The 16756-nt window shown below is 40.3% G+C and overlaps 1 protein-coding gene across 1 annotated transcript; it reads left to right on the top strand.

Moving 5' to 3' along the window:
- Positions 1-2687: 2687 nt before the first annotated feature.
- capn9 (calpain 9) lies at positions 2688-15991 on the top strand. The gene is made up of 20 exons (XM_048986904.1): positions 2688-3010; positions 4014-4083; positions 5492-5610; positions 5820-5953; positions 6745-6913; positions 7591-7674; positions 8224-8309; positions 8395-8472; positions 9237-9397; positions 9970-10133; positions 10406-10614; positions 11157-11193; positions 11284-11364; positions 11653-11710; positions 11824-11888; positions 12312-12380; positions 14624-14702; positions 15244-15360; positions 15452-15510; positions 15625-15991. Exons 1-20 carry the CDS (start codon positions 2804-2806, stop codon positions 15649-15651), a joined length of 2073 nt encoding a protein of 690 aa, XP_048842861.1. The 5' UTR covers positions 2688-2803; the 3' UTR covers positions 15652-15991.
- Positions 15992-16756: the final 765 nt, after the last annotated feature.

Here is a 16756-nt window from a genome sequence, read left to right as displayed (position 1 = left end):
GGTGTGATGAGGTCCTTTAGGTAGGATGGTGCCAGAGAATTTTTGGCTTTGTATGCGAGCATCAGTGTTTTGAATCTGATGCGGGCAGCTACAGGAAGCCAGTGGAGGGAGCGCAGCAAAGGAGTGGTGTGGGAGAACTTGGGAAGGTTGAAAACAAGACGAGCAGCTGCATTCTGAATCAGTTGGAGGGGACAGATGGCGCTCAGTGGTAAACCCGCTAGAAGAGAGTTGCAGTAGTCATAGTCAAAATGCATTAAGTAGTCAAAATACATTAAGTATGTTTCAAGCAACCTAATTTTCATTTGTATGTAAAAATATAAAAACATTAATAACATTTACAGTGTACATATATATTTATGTATGTATTTAATACTTTGTACAACCTCCCTTTTCCAGTATAACAGCACTGAGTCTCCTATAACATTTTATAAGGTTGGAGAATACAGAGCAGGGCATCTGAGTCCATTCCTCTTTACAGAATCTCTCCAGATCATCCAGGGTCTTAAGCCATCTCTTGTGCTCTCCTCTTCAGCTCAGCACAAAGGTTTTCAATGGGGTTCCAGTCAGGGGACTGAGGTGACCATGGCAGAAGCTTCATTCTGTGGTCAGATAACCATGTTTGTGTTGATTTGGACATGTGCTTAGGATCACTGTCCAGCAAGAAGATCCAATGACAGCTCAGTTTTTGTTTCCTGGCAAAGGCAGCCAAATATTGATTTAAAATGTCCTGGTATTTCATGGAGTCCATAATGCCGTGTACCCTAATGAGGTTTCCAGGGCCCTTGGAGGAAAAACAGCCCCACCACATCACACAACCTCCACCATATTTTGCGTTTGGGTTAAGGTTAATTACATTATAGCCATCCTTCTTTTTACGCCAAACCCACCTTATGTTCATTGCCAAAAAGCACCATTTGTGTTTCATCATATTACATGTAACATGCTAATGGATGACTAAGGGAATTTGGGCTCTGTGTCTGCTCATGTTCGTATCCCTGTTAACTAGTCATGGATTACAGCTTGAAGGTTCCTATTCACTCTTCTGAACTCAAAGATGTACAATTTACAGGGGAAACATGCTTCAGTTACATTTTATTCACTATAATTTCAAAAGAAAATTATTTCTTGGTGAAGGATTTTTTTTTCTTGGAATAAATTTATGTTAATGAAAGGTTGGATTTTTCTCAATTTTGCAGTAGTTGGGGAGGTCGATGGTCGGATAATACCTTGTGCGAGGGCTTCTCTGACGTACTCCTCCATGGCTGCCTCCTCAGTGATGGATAGCGGGTAAAGTCGTCACCGTACCTTTTAGAGAAGCGATCTACCACTGTTAGGATGACGGAATTCCTTTTTGAGAGGGGTAGATCCATTATGAAGTTCATAACGATATGCGACCAGAGACTTAAACTACCATTAATCTTTGAAGATACTGTACACAGAGGGACACAATAGTACTCACAATGTCTCTCTTGCCTCTGAAAATATAGAGTTCATTCTTAAAATGTCAGATTTTACTTTAATACTAATTACCGTTTATAAACACATAGCCCCATGACAAAAGGTGACTGTACTGCCACCCCAATTTTTGGTGGTACTGCATCTTGTGTACACGTCACGTTAACTCCTCGTGTTCTACCCTACGATGGGTAGAAAGAACATATAAAACACCCGGTGTATGCCATTCATTCATTTATCCAAGGATGTTGAGTTGACTAAAAGAAGCTGGCCCTCTTCTATCCCCAACCTGGCAACCCTGAGGCCTTCCTGTTCCGTATGTCTGCTTCTGTTCTGTTCCTCCCTCAGTCAGTTTCCTATCCTGATCCGTAGCCACGCCCCTGGCTTTATTTGTATTTGGAAAAACATCATTTTCAAAAAAATAAAACGAATATGAAATATTGGTGGTTAGTGTTTGGGGGGGGGGGCACAATGGTTCATTCTGGTTCACACTGCCCCCATGACACTGATCCTACTGCAATGGACTGGCACCACACCCACAGTGTGTGCGTCCTGCGATGGACTGCCCTCACAGCCACAGTGTGTGTGTCCCACGATGGACTGTCCTCACAGCCTAGGTGCTGCCCTCCCTCATGCCCTGTGCTGCCTGGGATAGGCTGCAGGCCCTTTTCCCTGAAGCATCTTAAGCAGCTGGACCAAGGATTGGCTGACAGACTCCTCCCTGCCCTGAAAATGCAGCCATACTCTAGCCCACACACTAACAGTTCTGTAGCTCCGGGGACTAAATTATCCAGAAATACTAATTTTGACAAATGATCACTATAGTAAGGTTAAATGATTAAGGGTGGATTAAATAAACTGTGATGTTTATACACTTAGGGGAAGGGCAGGACTAACTTTGTGTTGAATCCTACTTGACTTTGTTGTTTTATATCCAAAAAGTGTATAATGTTGACCTGTTTATCTCGGTAAAAATGCCAATTGTGCTTTTTTTTCCCCTTTAGGATGTTTAATTTAGTTGGTAATTAAATTAAAGGAGAAATATTAACAGGCATTTAAACAATTTTTCTCTTGAAAATATAATCTCCCCCACACAAACCCCTGCAGGGTAGTTTCTGGAGGAGATTCCTTCACACAACCCTGAAGACAATGCCATGGGAGGCACCTCGTCATACTGGATGGCTCAGTCAAGAAGGCAAACCTGTTCTGCTAGATGTGGGCGCAGTCATACAGCTAAGTGACGACCTGTCTGACTGACAGCAGTCAGAGACGCCAGCGATCTGCCAGCAGTCTGCCTCAGGTTCCAGACGTTCTCAGGTTGTACATTCATTCCCAGTGGGCTCAGAAGATGCCCTACCAGCCCATCAGCACCAGGGGTGGTCCTAAACCCACTGCAGCCATCAGCAGCCAGTCGGATGGCAAGACATTCGAACAGCTACGACAGGAGTGCCTGCAAAGGAAGAAGCTGTTTGAGGACCCCGACTTTCCAGCATGCGACTCGTCACTTTTCTACAGTGAACGTGTCCCTATCAACTTTGAATGGAAGCGTCCAGGGGTATGTACAATATTCATAATTATAGGACTAATACTACTCTGGAAGGAAGTGCCCAACTGTATGTACAATATACGGTCAAGGCTACAGAATGGAAACAATGGTTTCTAATCATGTGCAATGAAACCTTGTCATTCACCTGTACCATTTCACTCTGTAAGATTAATGTCTATGACCTTTCGTATGAATTAGCAGTGTACAGTTATACTTAAAGGGCACTGACTGAAACTAGAGCTGGTTTCAAAAACATGACACTAATTCTTCATTAAACATCAATTCACGAGGTATAATAATTTGTTCTAAAACCGTTGTTTGTAAAGCAATATAGTTTTATACATAGTAAATAACAATACATTTTATATTCCAAATCCCCCCTGCTTTGTGCACTGTGCTGCCTGGGATAGGCCCCCCGGCGCCCGCTATGACCCCGACAAAGATAAGCGGTTAGAAGATGGTTTAGTTATTTGTGTTTGTTGTGTTCTCTCATCAGGGGGCGCATAGAGATCACTTTTCTCTTAACTTCCTGTGTAAGATTTTGTCACTTTTGAAAAACCTGAAAGACACAAATTCACCAAACAGGAGCGAAGGAGGTTCCATCAAGGGCCGTTCCTTTGTTTTCCATTTGGGGTGTTGGCTTCTGAATCTGTGCATTCCATTGCAAACAACATTTCTGTCAGATTGACCTCAAAGAATGTTCACACACCCTCAAAGATACCTCTGCTGCTCCCAGTCGTTTGCAAAGAGCTGCTTTACACAGAACCTGATTGTTCAGATTCCTCTGTGTTCTGTGAAAATACACAAATATGTTATCATGAGTGCCCTGCGATGGGTTGGCACCCCATAGGCTCCAGACCCACCAGGATCCTGAACAGGATAAGCAGTTTCAGAAAATGGATGGATAGATGGATGCTATCACGGCATTTATAAAAATTATCTCATATGTACAGTCAAAGGCATAACCAAAGGTTGTTTAAAACCACTTATTTGTTGTCTGATTTTATTTTAGGAGATTTGTAAAGACCCTAAATTCATCTTGGGTGGAGCTGACAGGACTGACATCTGCCAAGGCCAGCTGGGTCAGTGACACGTCTGTCCGAAGTACAAAAGCAACATCGTGGCATAAATTTTAAATATTTGGTGGAATGTCACTATCAAAGCTGTCTTTGATATACACACATATTATATAGCTGTGGAAAAATTAAGAGACCACAACACAATTTTTTGTTTCACTAAATTTTTAATTTATGAGTGTGTGTCTATGAATGATATATATTTATTTTGTAAACTGCAGCCTGGTCCTTCTCTGTTTCTCATTGATGAAGGGCTTCTTCCTTGTTTTATGGGGCTTCAGTCCTGCTTCTAGGAACCTGACATGAACTGTCCTACCAGTGCACTTCACACCACTTAATATTTCCCATTCCTTTTGAAGGTCAATTGATGTCATCCTACGATTCATCAGAAACTGCCAAATAAGTTAATTGTCATCTCTGGCATTAGAAAGTTGCTTTCTGCCCAGTGTCTCCTGCTTTGCCTTATTCCGATTTCCAGTACTTCTGTCTTAGAAATTTTGTATCTTCTCAGTGTAGCCTTCTACCAGCAGAATCACGATTAAATAGAGATTTAAAAATGCAGATTTGTTTAAAAAAAATTGAGCGGTCTCTTAATTTTTTCCACAGCTGTATATATTGGCCAATCTAAATATCAATTAGTGAAAATGTATTTCTCTTTTTTGTTTGCAACTTAGGAACTTTAGGTATTTGGGAAGCGCAGACATGAATGCTAGCAGTGCTATTGTTAGCTTACCTATGATCTTTTATCTCGCTAATCATGCTTCTGTAATAGTACATGTATGTACGGGCATAGAAATAACAATAACTTTTACTCACATACTTTTCATGTTTACTGAAGTTTTAAAAAGTGATCAACAAAACAAAATTGCTGTCAGGCCAAACTGATTCTTCAGTCAACATTTCTGAATATCATACGTAACTTAAAGAAATGAACTATTTGGTAAAAGTTTCAAATTGCAGGTTAATTTAATATTATTAACGATAATTTTTATTCATTTTTTTCAATTTGAATGGCCTTCAATATGTGCATGTAGGCAATTAATCAGTTCTAGGAGACTGCAAAAAAACCTGTATTGAAGTTTTTTCATTTCTGACTTTGGGGCACAGTCATGTTTTCTGAAATTGCTTGTTTTTTAATAGCCAATGACAATAATGAAGTCTGATTCAGTCTGTTGTTATGTTCTTTTGACTTAGCACTATGTCCGTCACATTCTAGATAATGTCTATATGAATACATTATATTTGTCAATCTGTGATCTTGAATTATAATTCAAGAATTGTGAAAAAACCTATTCATTTTTCTTGTATTCTTGCTCTAAAAATCATCTATTGGCATTGCTGAATTGCTGCAGTATCAATATTGCGAGATCTGCAGCACTCTGAGTATTACCAACGTTGGCCGTTTGCATTGCAGGTGACTGCTGGCTGCTGGCTGCCGTGGCCTCAATGACCCTTCATAAGGAAACACTGAATAGAGTCGTTCCTCCTGACCAGAACTTTGACCAGGGCTATGCTGGCATCTTCTATTTCCAGGTCCAGCTCCTACACAGCGTTTATATATCACTGTAGTGGACAGTGCAATGTTTTAGATTACTGTTCCATATATCACACATTACATCTTTCAGTCGATAGCAGTGTTGTTATTGATAAATTTGAGCTTGCATTTGTATATGAAAAAGCTTTTTTAAAAACTGAGTATATTTATAACACAGTAGCTAATCTAGATGCTTTTCTTCATGTAGTTCTGGCAGCACAACAAATGGGTAGAAGTGGTCGTTGATGACAGGCTGCCAACGGTTCGAAACCGTCTGATTTTTCTTCACTCAGCTGATAGCAATGAGTTCTGGAGTGCCTTGCTGGAGAAAGCCTATGCTAAGTAAGGAGAAATCACAAAGACAACAACCTTTCATAACATTTATGCTAAAATGAATCATTTATCAGCTAAGGGATCACAGATACCAGCTAAGGGATCACAGATACCAGCTAAGGCGTCACAGATACAAGTTAAGGGATCACAGATACCAGCTAAGGCATCACAGATACAAGCTAAGGTGTCACAGATACAAGCTAAGGGATCACAGATACCAGCTAAGGCGTCACAGATACAAGCTAAGGGATCACAGATACCAGCTAAGGCGTCACAGATACAAGCTAAGGGATCACAGATACCAGCTAAGGCATCACAGATACAAGTTAAGGGATCACAGATACCAGCTAAGGCATCACAGATACAAGCTAAGGCGTCACAGATACAAGCTAAGGCGTCACAGATACAAGCTAAGGCGTCACAGATACCAGCTAAGGCGTCACAGATACAAGCTAAGGGATCACAGATACCAGCTATGGCATCACAGATACAAGTTAAGGGATCACTGACACCATGGATACCAGACAAGGGATTACAGATAAAGATAGTGATCAGTGGTTGGAGGATTAGTTGATCTGTTATTGGGACAGATTATTTTTAGGGCATTTCTTAAAATTTGAGGATTCTGATGATGGGATGTGGGTGGGTGGGTCATTCTAGCAACAAGGAGCCACATGAAAATTCATACTATGTGTTGGTTAGGGGAAAGGCAGGCTCATATTGTGTTGGATCAGTGCATTTGAACATAGGATTTCATAACTGATGTAAATAAATGAAGCTCTTCTTCTGGCTCCCTGCAGGCTGAATGGGAGCTATGAGGCCCTGAAGGGCGGCAGCACTCTGGAGGCCTTGGAGGACTTCAGTGGTGGCGTGGGGGAAGTGTACGAGACCAAGAGCCCCCCCGAACAGCTCTTCCAAATCCTGCAGAAGGCCCTGCACAGAGGCTCCATGATGGGCTGCTCGATCGACGTAAGGCTTTACATATTAGCTGGATAAAGCCAAGCCGTGGCTTTGGGAGGAGAGTTATGCTGAACATCTAGTTAGTTGAGTAATGAAGGCAGGTGCTCTCGCCTTCGAGTCACCTCAGTTCTCTGACTGCATTACCCAAACTGAATTTGTCTATTACTATTGAATATCACTAAATAGTGACCTTGTCCTTAACTTCGTACATGCAAACTCTACCATGAAAAAATGATCCAGCCTATATACTATGGTAATGCTGCCAGGCTTCTCCTGCCAGACTATACTTAGCCACTCATTCTCAAGGCATAAAACCAAATGAGCACACAGCAAAAACTACTACTGCTAAACTGTACATGTCCACTGCTGTGCTGTATACTGTACATTCACTGTTTACAGCTGTGCTGTATATGTTTGCTGTTTACAGCTGTGCTGTATACATTCACTGTTTACAGCTGTGCAGTATATGATTGCTGTTTACAGCTGTGCTGTATATGTTTGCTGTTTACAGCTGTGCTGTATACATTCACTGTTTACAGCTGTGCTGTATATGTTTGCTGTTTACAGCTGTGCTGTATACATTCACTGTTTACAGCTGTGCTGTATATGTTCGATGTTTATTCAACGTTCCGTCAGTATATTCTCCTGAAAATGGTGCAACATTTATTAACTACCTCATACCCTAGATCACAAGTTCTGCTGAGTCAGAGGCTCAGACATCCACAGGCCTGGTTAAGGGGCATGCCTATTCTATCACAGGGCTCGAAGAGGTATGGGACACTGCTCTGCTTAACGTTTAAAATAAATATATTGTAATCAGATATTCATATCATATATGTATATAAATGTCAAATGTTTATTAATGATGTTTCATTCTGGCATGAATATAAGCAACAATGGGGTCTATAATGCAAAGCTTGGAAGCTGACTGAGTGTATGTCTAAAACAGATTTTAGCAGAAAAAGAAATCGTGAAAAGCACTGAACATGTGGCAAGGTAGCATCTACCAATGATCTGAATGCAGCTTAAGAGAAATTGAATGGACTGAATGAAATGTGCCAGCACTCTACGGTCTTTCTTCACAAAGAGTAGCAATCATACAGATGCACACTGATATGGCCTGGGCATTTCATATTTTTTTTGTTCATTTATGCCCATTTGACCATAAAACTCTCTTTTATTCCACTTTTAAAGTGGAGGGAAAAGGTTTCTTTTTCCTAAGGAAGCTTTCACACACACAAACAAACATTTATATATGTGCAACATTCACCTTTACGTTGAAGTTGATAATAAGTAACATTGTTTTGTAAATACTGCAGGTAAAATCCCGTGGGAGAGTGGTTCAGCTAATCCGAATCAGAAACCCCTGGGGACAAGTGGAGTGGAACGGACCATGGAGTGACAAGTAGGGGGCGCTCAGCTACTCAGTTTGTCTTCCTGTGTCCTGTCACCAGAAAGAGCGGCAATGTGACACCGTTTCACTTTCTCAGCTCATCTGAATGGAATTTAATTGACAAGGCCGAGAAGAGTCGCTTGCTGGAGAGGGCCACGGATGATGGAGAATTCTGGTAAGTCTGATTAAGATCATGTTAGCATTATTAACAGTGTAAAAATGACTAGCTATCAACATAAATCATTATCAATAAAACTTCAAGTATCAATTCAGTAAGAATACACAATGAATAAATAATTATCTATAATAATATATTAGTTATAATTTATAGCTATTAATATTATCTTTATAAACTTCATGAATTTAGTGATTCATTGTCATTGTTGACACGCCACAGCACACAAGAACGAAATGTCCTCTGTGTTTAACCCATATGTGACAATGGGACATAACAGGGGGCAGCTAATTCAGTGCCCGGGGAGCAGTGCTTGGGGGCAGTACCTTGCTTGGGGCACCTTAATGATGCCGTGCTGGGTGGGGATTCAAACCTGCAATATTTATATTACAAATGCACTTCGCTAACCATTAAGCCACCACTGAGTAAAAGATTAATTAGTTTATCAATTACTTCTGGTACAGTTCTGGCATTTAAAAATGTTGGTATTTTTAGTTATATATACTGTTTGTGTGTGTATGTCTATATATATATATATATATATATATATATATATATATATATATATATATATATATATATATAAAAGCACTTTCTCAACAGAGTATTCAGATAGATGGTATTCATAGCCTGGGTCCTTATTGAGCTAGTATCGGAAAAATTCATCGCAGAGTCTCAAAGCACTTAGCTCTGGCTAAGGGCGTCTGCCAAATACTGTAAATGTAAATGTAAATGTTTGATTTACTTTTGCCTCTGAATTTCAGGATGGAGTTTAATGACTTCAAGAAGAATTATGATAGAGTCGAGATCTGCAATCTGACGCCGGATTCACTGTCTGACAGCACCAAGAAGAAATGGGAGGTGAAGGTATTTGAGGGAAACTGGATTCGTGGATCGACAGCTGGAGGATGCCGAAATTACATTGGTGAGGTCATGAGTCATGGTGGTTCGGACGTGAGGAGGAGGCATGATGGTGCAAGCAGAAAGGGAATGTGGACGACACACTTGCGGCTTGCAGGGAAACAAGGGTTTATTAAAGAGAAAAACGCAAGAAACACTACAAAATAAAAGGACCACGTGGGGTCAAAAGTAAACAGGGATAAACAAAGACTAATTACAACCAGGGGCAGGCGGGTGGGTGGGCAGGTAGCAAAGAACACAGGATAAGACATCAAACAAACATCAATGACTCCAGGAAGAATAAAGCAGGATCAGGATTCAGCTTCCATGATTGTTGATGTCTGTGTAATAAAAAGAATATTAGTCTGTCCATTATTCTCTCTCAGGGGAGCTTTGCCTTAATTAGTAAATTAAAGACTTAATTTTACATTCACACAGTTAGTGCATCAATTGCTGTCTGTGCAAGTGGTTAGACTCATCACATACAGTTCATTATGGATCACTGGATATATGCAAACATGACTTGCATAAAATGAGATACATAAAATGAAGAATTTTGGTTGTGCATTTAATAACATGTCAATTCAAATGCTCCAGACACATTTTGGACAAACCCTCAGTTCAAGCTGACCCTGGTGGACCCTGATAAGGATGATAATGAAGACATGTGCAATGTCATCATCGCTGTCATGCAGAAGAACAGACGGAAGCTACGGAAGGAAGGACTCGACCTGGAGACCATCGGCTTCGCGGTTTATGAGGTACCTCCTACTGTTCCTGCCTGAAAACTGCAGGCCTGTCAGCAGTAGACTGAAGTCAAAGGACGATTCTTATTAGATTATTATTATTAAGTAAGGTAACACTTTAATTGATGGGGAAAAATACTTGGCAGTTACTTAGCTACTACAGCTACTATCTTATGCTCCATCAAGTAAAGTGTTCCCTTTGAGCAAGATATTTTTAGTTGATAGATTGTATTTTTAGAGGTTTTTCATTTCTTTTAAATTTAACGCTAAGTTTGGATCATTCGCAGTGTCCTGATGGCAGTGATCATGCTGACAAAGACTTCTTCCGCTATAACGCCTCTAAAGCACGGAGCAAGTCATACATCAACGTGCGAGAGCTCTCCCAACGCTTCCAGTTACCCCCTGGGAATTATCTGCTTGTGCCAACCATCTTCCAGCCCCATCGCGAGGCTGACTTCCTGATAAGGATATTCTCAGAGACCAAAGCCGACTGTCTGTACGTTTCAGTGGCTGTAGTGCAGTAACTGGTCAAATTTCATTTAGCAGCATCATCTCACCTCTCCAGGGTCGAGGGCTTCAGTTTCATCCCTAATCTCTTGTATTATGAAGGTTTCACCCAGGTGCTCTGGTTTCCCATCCTTGTGTGTGTGTGACCAAATGTCCCCACAATGTAATAAAAAAAAAACCCTGTAATTTTGACGTTTTGGGATAAAAACCTGTAATTTTGACATTATGGGACATTTTTGGTCCCCACAAGGGAAACTCAGTTTCATGAAAATGTAAATACATCAAAAACCTAAAATAACCAAAATTCTTTTTTTTCTTATTTATGGTTAAGGTTAGGGCTGGATAGGGCTTAAGCTTGTCATTATTGGGATTAGGGTTTTGCCCATACAAATGAATGGACGGTCCCCACAAAGATATTAGTACAAACATGTGTTTGTGTGTCTATGTGGTCATGCATATTGTGCATATATCATATTGTATATCATATTGTGGGTAAAAAGTCAGTATAAAAATACTAATTTCACTCCACAGGGAAATGGGTAACTCCATTGAGGCCAACCTGCCAGAAGTAAGTAAAGCCACAGGTAAAGCATGGAGCCTTCGATAATGGCAGAGCCTTCTAGGAGTCTCATGTCTGCCTAATTCTCTGTTGCTCCAGCCTCCTAAGCCAAGTGCACCTGAGGAGGAGAGCAAAGAGGAACAGGGCCTGAGGAAGCTCTTCCAGCAGATCGCTGGATCGGTAAGGCACACACATACAGGCCATTGCGTATGTGATTACTGAATGCATTCTGCTGTATAATTACCTGCAGTCCCACTACTGTTTAATGCCTATGTTACATATTTACAGAATTAGTGTCTGCTACATACATAAGCATTGAAATTATAATGTCCAGACTCATACAGCCCGTATATTTTCTGTGATTTTTGTTTTACTTTATATCTCTGACTACTTTGTCTACATGTTAGTTTTGGTTTCTATGTGCACAGCTGGATTAAAGGAAGCACATATTTACTGCTCCCTTATTAGGACCAGGTGATCAGTGCATGGGAGCTGCAGAAAGTGCTGACGGAGGTGCTCAGGAGGAGTATGTAAACCACCACCACCTACATCTTCACTATCAAAGCATAGGCAGCACATTGCAAAGCTCTGCTCTATTTATTTGTGATCTGCTCATTTGTTTATTCATTTCCTTCTCAGGACAGGAAGTCAAGTTTGATGACCTGACCATTGACACCTGTCACAGCATGATCAATCTCATGGATGTATCCTCTGCGGGCTGGATTAATTTGGGAAGCAGATCAAATATTCCCTCTGTGTTAAATGTAATGCTGAACTCCTTATTGCTACAGCAAGCTATAGCAGACACTAACCAAGGGTAGTATTCTACACGACAGCTGTTACAGGACATTCTGGGATCACGTTTCCCTCATTCACGGTTTAGGAAAAGTAATTGTCTGCACTTTTTGGAAATTTTTGCATGATGTTTTCAGCTCTAGTCCAGTCCTTTTCATAGCTGAGCTGCAGCAGTCTAAGGATTAGCCGTGTGCATCTGATGTATTTTGTCATGTAAAGAACTTGCAGTAGTTCTGGTATTTTTTAATTTTAATCGGTAAAGAACCTTAATGTTAAAAGATACATTACTGGATAAAAGTTTACATATATTGGACTTGACTGAATACATACAGGTGGATAACTCTGGTACTATGGATTTTCAAGAGTTCAAAATCTTCTGGGATAAATTCAAGAAATGGATGGTATGTATAGATAAATATTTTAAAGTCTCATTTATTTAGTCATGAATTGCCATTGTTGACACATCACAGTACACAACAGCAAAATGTGTCCTCTGCATTTAACCTATATGTGACAATGTGACACAGCAGGGGGCAGCTAATTCAGCACCCAGGGAGCAGTGCTTGGGGGTGGTACCTTGCTCAGAATACCTCAGTGGTGCCTCGCTGGGCAAGGATTCAAACCTGCAATCTTTCAATTACAAGTGCACTTCTCTATTCATTAAGCCACCACTCATATCTTTTCTGGCTTGTTGATTTCTCTCAGAAAATGACCATAAAACCTATTGTGGTATAAAGAATACTGATAATAAACTAAGATTGCCATTATTTTTAGTTTAGTTCACACGGATCAACCTTTGCTGAGATTGCAGAGATTCCCTATTTGCCCCTAATTAAATCACACAAAACCCTTAATATTTCTATGGAAATGAGCATAACAAACACTGTTGATACTTGTATTGCTTTCAAAAGACCGAAGACAAAATATCCACAAAGTTTGATTAAGATTCTATCGATGTGCTGAATTTTAACAAGAAAAATGAGAAATGACAAGGCCAAAATTATTAGCCCCCCTGTGTTTTTTTCTCTTTCAAGACAAACCTCACCATTTAATTAGCTTTAAAACCACACCTGAACATTCGATTAACTCTCACACCACACCTGAGTGCGGTGCATTCAGCAATCAGCATTGAACTTTACATAAGGAACTCTGGTTAACAAGGTCAGTGGCACTAGAACATTTGGACCAACTCTGACACTTTTGTTAAGAAGCAATTTCATTATGCCAAAAACAAAAGAATTTGTCTGGACCTCAGAAAGAGGATAATAGATGCTCATTGTGAGGATGAAGGCTACACTGCCATTTCCAGACATTTAACAGCGTCTAGAATGGCTGTACGATGCATTATTGCAAAGCACCAGGAGACAAAATCTGTTGCAAACAAACCTGGGCTTGGCCGAAAGCGCAAGATTTCAAAAACTAAAAAATAATCAGAGAAGTCAACAAGGATCCCCGGGTCCCTGCCACGGTGATTGTTGCTAAGCTGGCCTCTTCTACAGTTGATGTGTCAAGGAAGACAGTTGTGAGAGTTCTTCAGTTTTGGACGTCTGTTCTTTGGTCTGATGAGACTAAACTTCAGCTGTTTGGGCACAGGGATGTTGCTTTCGTTTGGAGAAGGAATAGAGAAGCCTTCAACCCTAAAAACATAGTTCCCACTGTTAAACATGGTGGAGGAAGCATCGTGTTGTGAGGCTGTTGTGCTGCTTCAAGCACTGGGAACCTTGTTTGTGTTCATGGGGTCATGAAAAAAGAGCAGCATGTTGACATTTTGAAGAATCACTTATTTGCTGCAAGTCTCGCTTTAGGTTACCGCTGGGTCTTTCAGCAAGAAAATGACCCGAAACATACCTCCGAGTTGGTCACAAACATTTTGAAGGACATAAAAATCAGGGTCCTGCAGTGGCCCTGACCGAGCCCAGATCTCAATCAAATTGAGAATCTGTGACGGGTGCTCAAGGTGAATGTCCACGCTCGAAAACCACGCAATCTGGATGAGCTGGAACGATTTACCATGGAAGAGTGGGCTCGTATACTTCAAGAGACGTGCCAACCTAGTTAAGAACTACAGGATGAGGTTGTTGTCAGTTGTAAGACAGAGAGGCCACACTATTGACCGTTAAATGTCAGGGGGGGCTACTAATTTTGACCTTGTCATTTTTCACTTTTCTTCTTAAAATTCAGGACATCAATAAAATATCTTAAACTTTGTGTAGATTTTGTCTTTGTTCTTTTGGAAGCAATACAAGTATCAATAGTGTTTGTTATGCTCATTTCCATGGAAATATTAAGGGTTTTGTGTGATTTCATTAGGGGGGCTAATAATTCTGACCTTAACTGTAAAGTTATTCATTTAAAAAATGAACCTGGCACCCTTCACAGGAGAGGTTAGGGCCTACATACCAAACAGGTACGTTACATCATTTCTGCTTGTACAATAATTAGTATCTACAGCACTACACCCTGCTGTTGACCAACCCTACCACACCTTGGGGAAAAAAAACTGGAAGCACTTCTGCATTGACGTCTTGGGGCAGGATGCCAAGGGGTGTGTGGCAGGGAAGGGCTCCACAAGGTTGAGTCAGTAGTATTTCATAGCCGGTCTGGCTGGCCTGCTGTCTGAGGTGAGTGTGTTTCTGTTTTTCAGATGCTGTTCCTCTCATTTGACACAGATCGCAATGGGCGTATGTCTTCCTACGAGCTGCGCAGTGCCCTTAAAGCAGCAGGTAAAGCACACCTACATAAAACTGACACCTTCAGGGTTTGGGCTTGAATCCTGCTTTTGCTGTGTATGTCTGGAGTCTGCATGTTCTCCCAGTGGTGTGTGGGTTCCCTCTGAGCTGTGTCTCTACATTGCCCATAGTGTGTGATTGGATTTGTCCTGCCATATTTAATTCTTTGGATAGACTCCAGGTTCATCAAGTCAAATAAAGTGATTTTCCCACAAGACCATGGTGAAACGCACAGAAAGCATGTAACAAAAGGGGGGATTCAGAATTATTTCTGCATGAGTGCAAAAACACAGGACAGTGCAAGAAAGGTGATGTAATATTGTATACACATAGTGGCTGAGTATGTAATCAATGATAGCAGCAAAGAATAGTGTCTGTGACCTGACAATAAATAGTGCCAATGGTGGTGAGGGGGGTTGGTTGTGTGGTTTTAGGTTCAGGATTATTGAATAAGCAGGGATTGATTAATAAAAATAAGACAACGAACCATTCAAACCCGGAGTGTATGAAACAAGCATGTGGCTTTACTCCCAAGGGATGCAAGTTAACAACAAGCTACTGCAGCTCATCTGCTTGAGGTTTGCTGACTCCAACTTCGAGATCGACTTCGATGACTACCTCACCTGCATTGTACGGCTGGAAAACATGTTCAGTGAGTAACATGCCAACCTCCTGCTAACAGGCAGAAGTGAATAGGTCACATGGTGCCTGATCCTCTTCATAATTACCGGATCTTTACACAGGGGTCTTCCAAGCACTGGATAGTGCCAAGAGAGGAGTGGTTTCCATGAATTTTAGTCAGGTAATAAACTTTTCCTCCATCATAGTCTATTTTTCTTTCTGTAATATCATGCTAGCTGCACAATAACCGGTGTGACCATATGACAATGACGATCGGAATGTCTTGTCTCAACAGTTTCTCGTACTATCCATGAATGTTTGAGAACCAGATGCTGAAGATCAAGAGGCGTGTCAAAGAAAAGTCGTAATGTTTTGATCTGGTAACATTAGGTATGAATCCCAAAGCCAAATATTCATTAAACTGACTCAAATTTCATAAGGGTCCTTAGCAGTTACACACTCCTTACCCATGTTTCCAAAGGTGATGTTATACTATATAACCTATTTCATACAATAATTAGGCTTCTGAAATGAAATTCTTTTTAATATCAGCCATCTTGTAAAACAATCACACTTGTGAGAACTGGTTTGGCAGGGGAACACTTGCTGAAAGAAATGTTCAAAAGGACTCATGGAACGGGCATAATAAAGGCTAATTATGAGTTGTTATTGTAAGTTTTTTTACTCTGCTAACAAACATCTAATATATAGCAACTATAAATTTCCTGTTTAATCCATGATTTTTCTTTGGAAAAACAAGTCATCTTGACCTTTCAATTTTATGTTCATGAGTAAAGTTACACTTCATGCCTGGTAATGTGTCACAAAGGGTAGCCAGACAAGACCTAATGAATTTTTAGATTAGATTAGATTAGATTAGATTCAACTTTATTGTCATTACACATGTATAAATACAGGGGCAACGAGATTCAGTTTAGCATCTAATCAGAAGTGCATAGAGCAGCAAGTACAATAAATATAGTATGTGATATGTATGGTTAAATGCAGTATGCACAGTTAAATGCAGTATGTAGAGTTAAGAGCACAGTGAAGGTGGGAATAGATATATAGATAGATATACAAATGTTCAAAAAAAATGTGGATGGCAAATATATAGATGTACAATATACGTGTATGTACAATGTACAGTACACAGATATATACAGATGCGCTATGTATGTGCTGTGATACTATAGGTACTATAATATATATATACACAGATGTACAATATACAGATATATACAGATGCGCTATGTATGTGCTGAGATACTATAGGTACCATAATATATATATACACAGATGTACAATATACAGATATACAGATGCCCTATGTATGTGCTGTGATACTATAAGTACTATAATATATATATATATATATACACAGATGTACAATATACAGATATACAGATTCACTATGTATGTGCCGT

The sequence above is a fragment of the Brienomyrus brachyistius genome, chromosome 20 (assembly GCF_023856365.1).
Source record: "Brienomyrus brachyistius isolate T26 chromosome 20, BBRACH_0.4, whole genome shotgun sequence".
Lineage (NCBI taxonomy): Eukaryota > Metazoa > Chordata > Actinopteri > Osteoglossiformes > Mormyridae > Brienomyrus > Brienomyrus brachyistius.
This window is presented reverse-complemented; position numbering and strand designations above follow the sequence as displayed.

Excerpts from the sequence above, each read along its gene's own strand:
- capn9 (XM_048986904.1), top strand. The coding sequence starts at position 2,804 with ATGCCCTACCAGCCCATCAGCACCAGGGGTGGTCCTAAACCCACTGCA. Across the intron at positions 9,398-9,969 it reads AGGATGCCGAAATTACATTG|ACACATTTTGGACAAACCCT; the intron begins GTGAGGTCATGA and ends CAAATGCTCCAG. Across the intron at positions 11,711-11,823 it reads GACGGAGGTGCTCAGGAGGA|GACAGGAAGTCAAGTTTGAT; the intron begins GTATGTAAACCA and ends TTTCCTTCTCAG.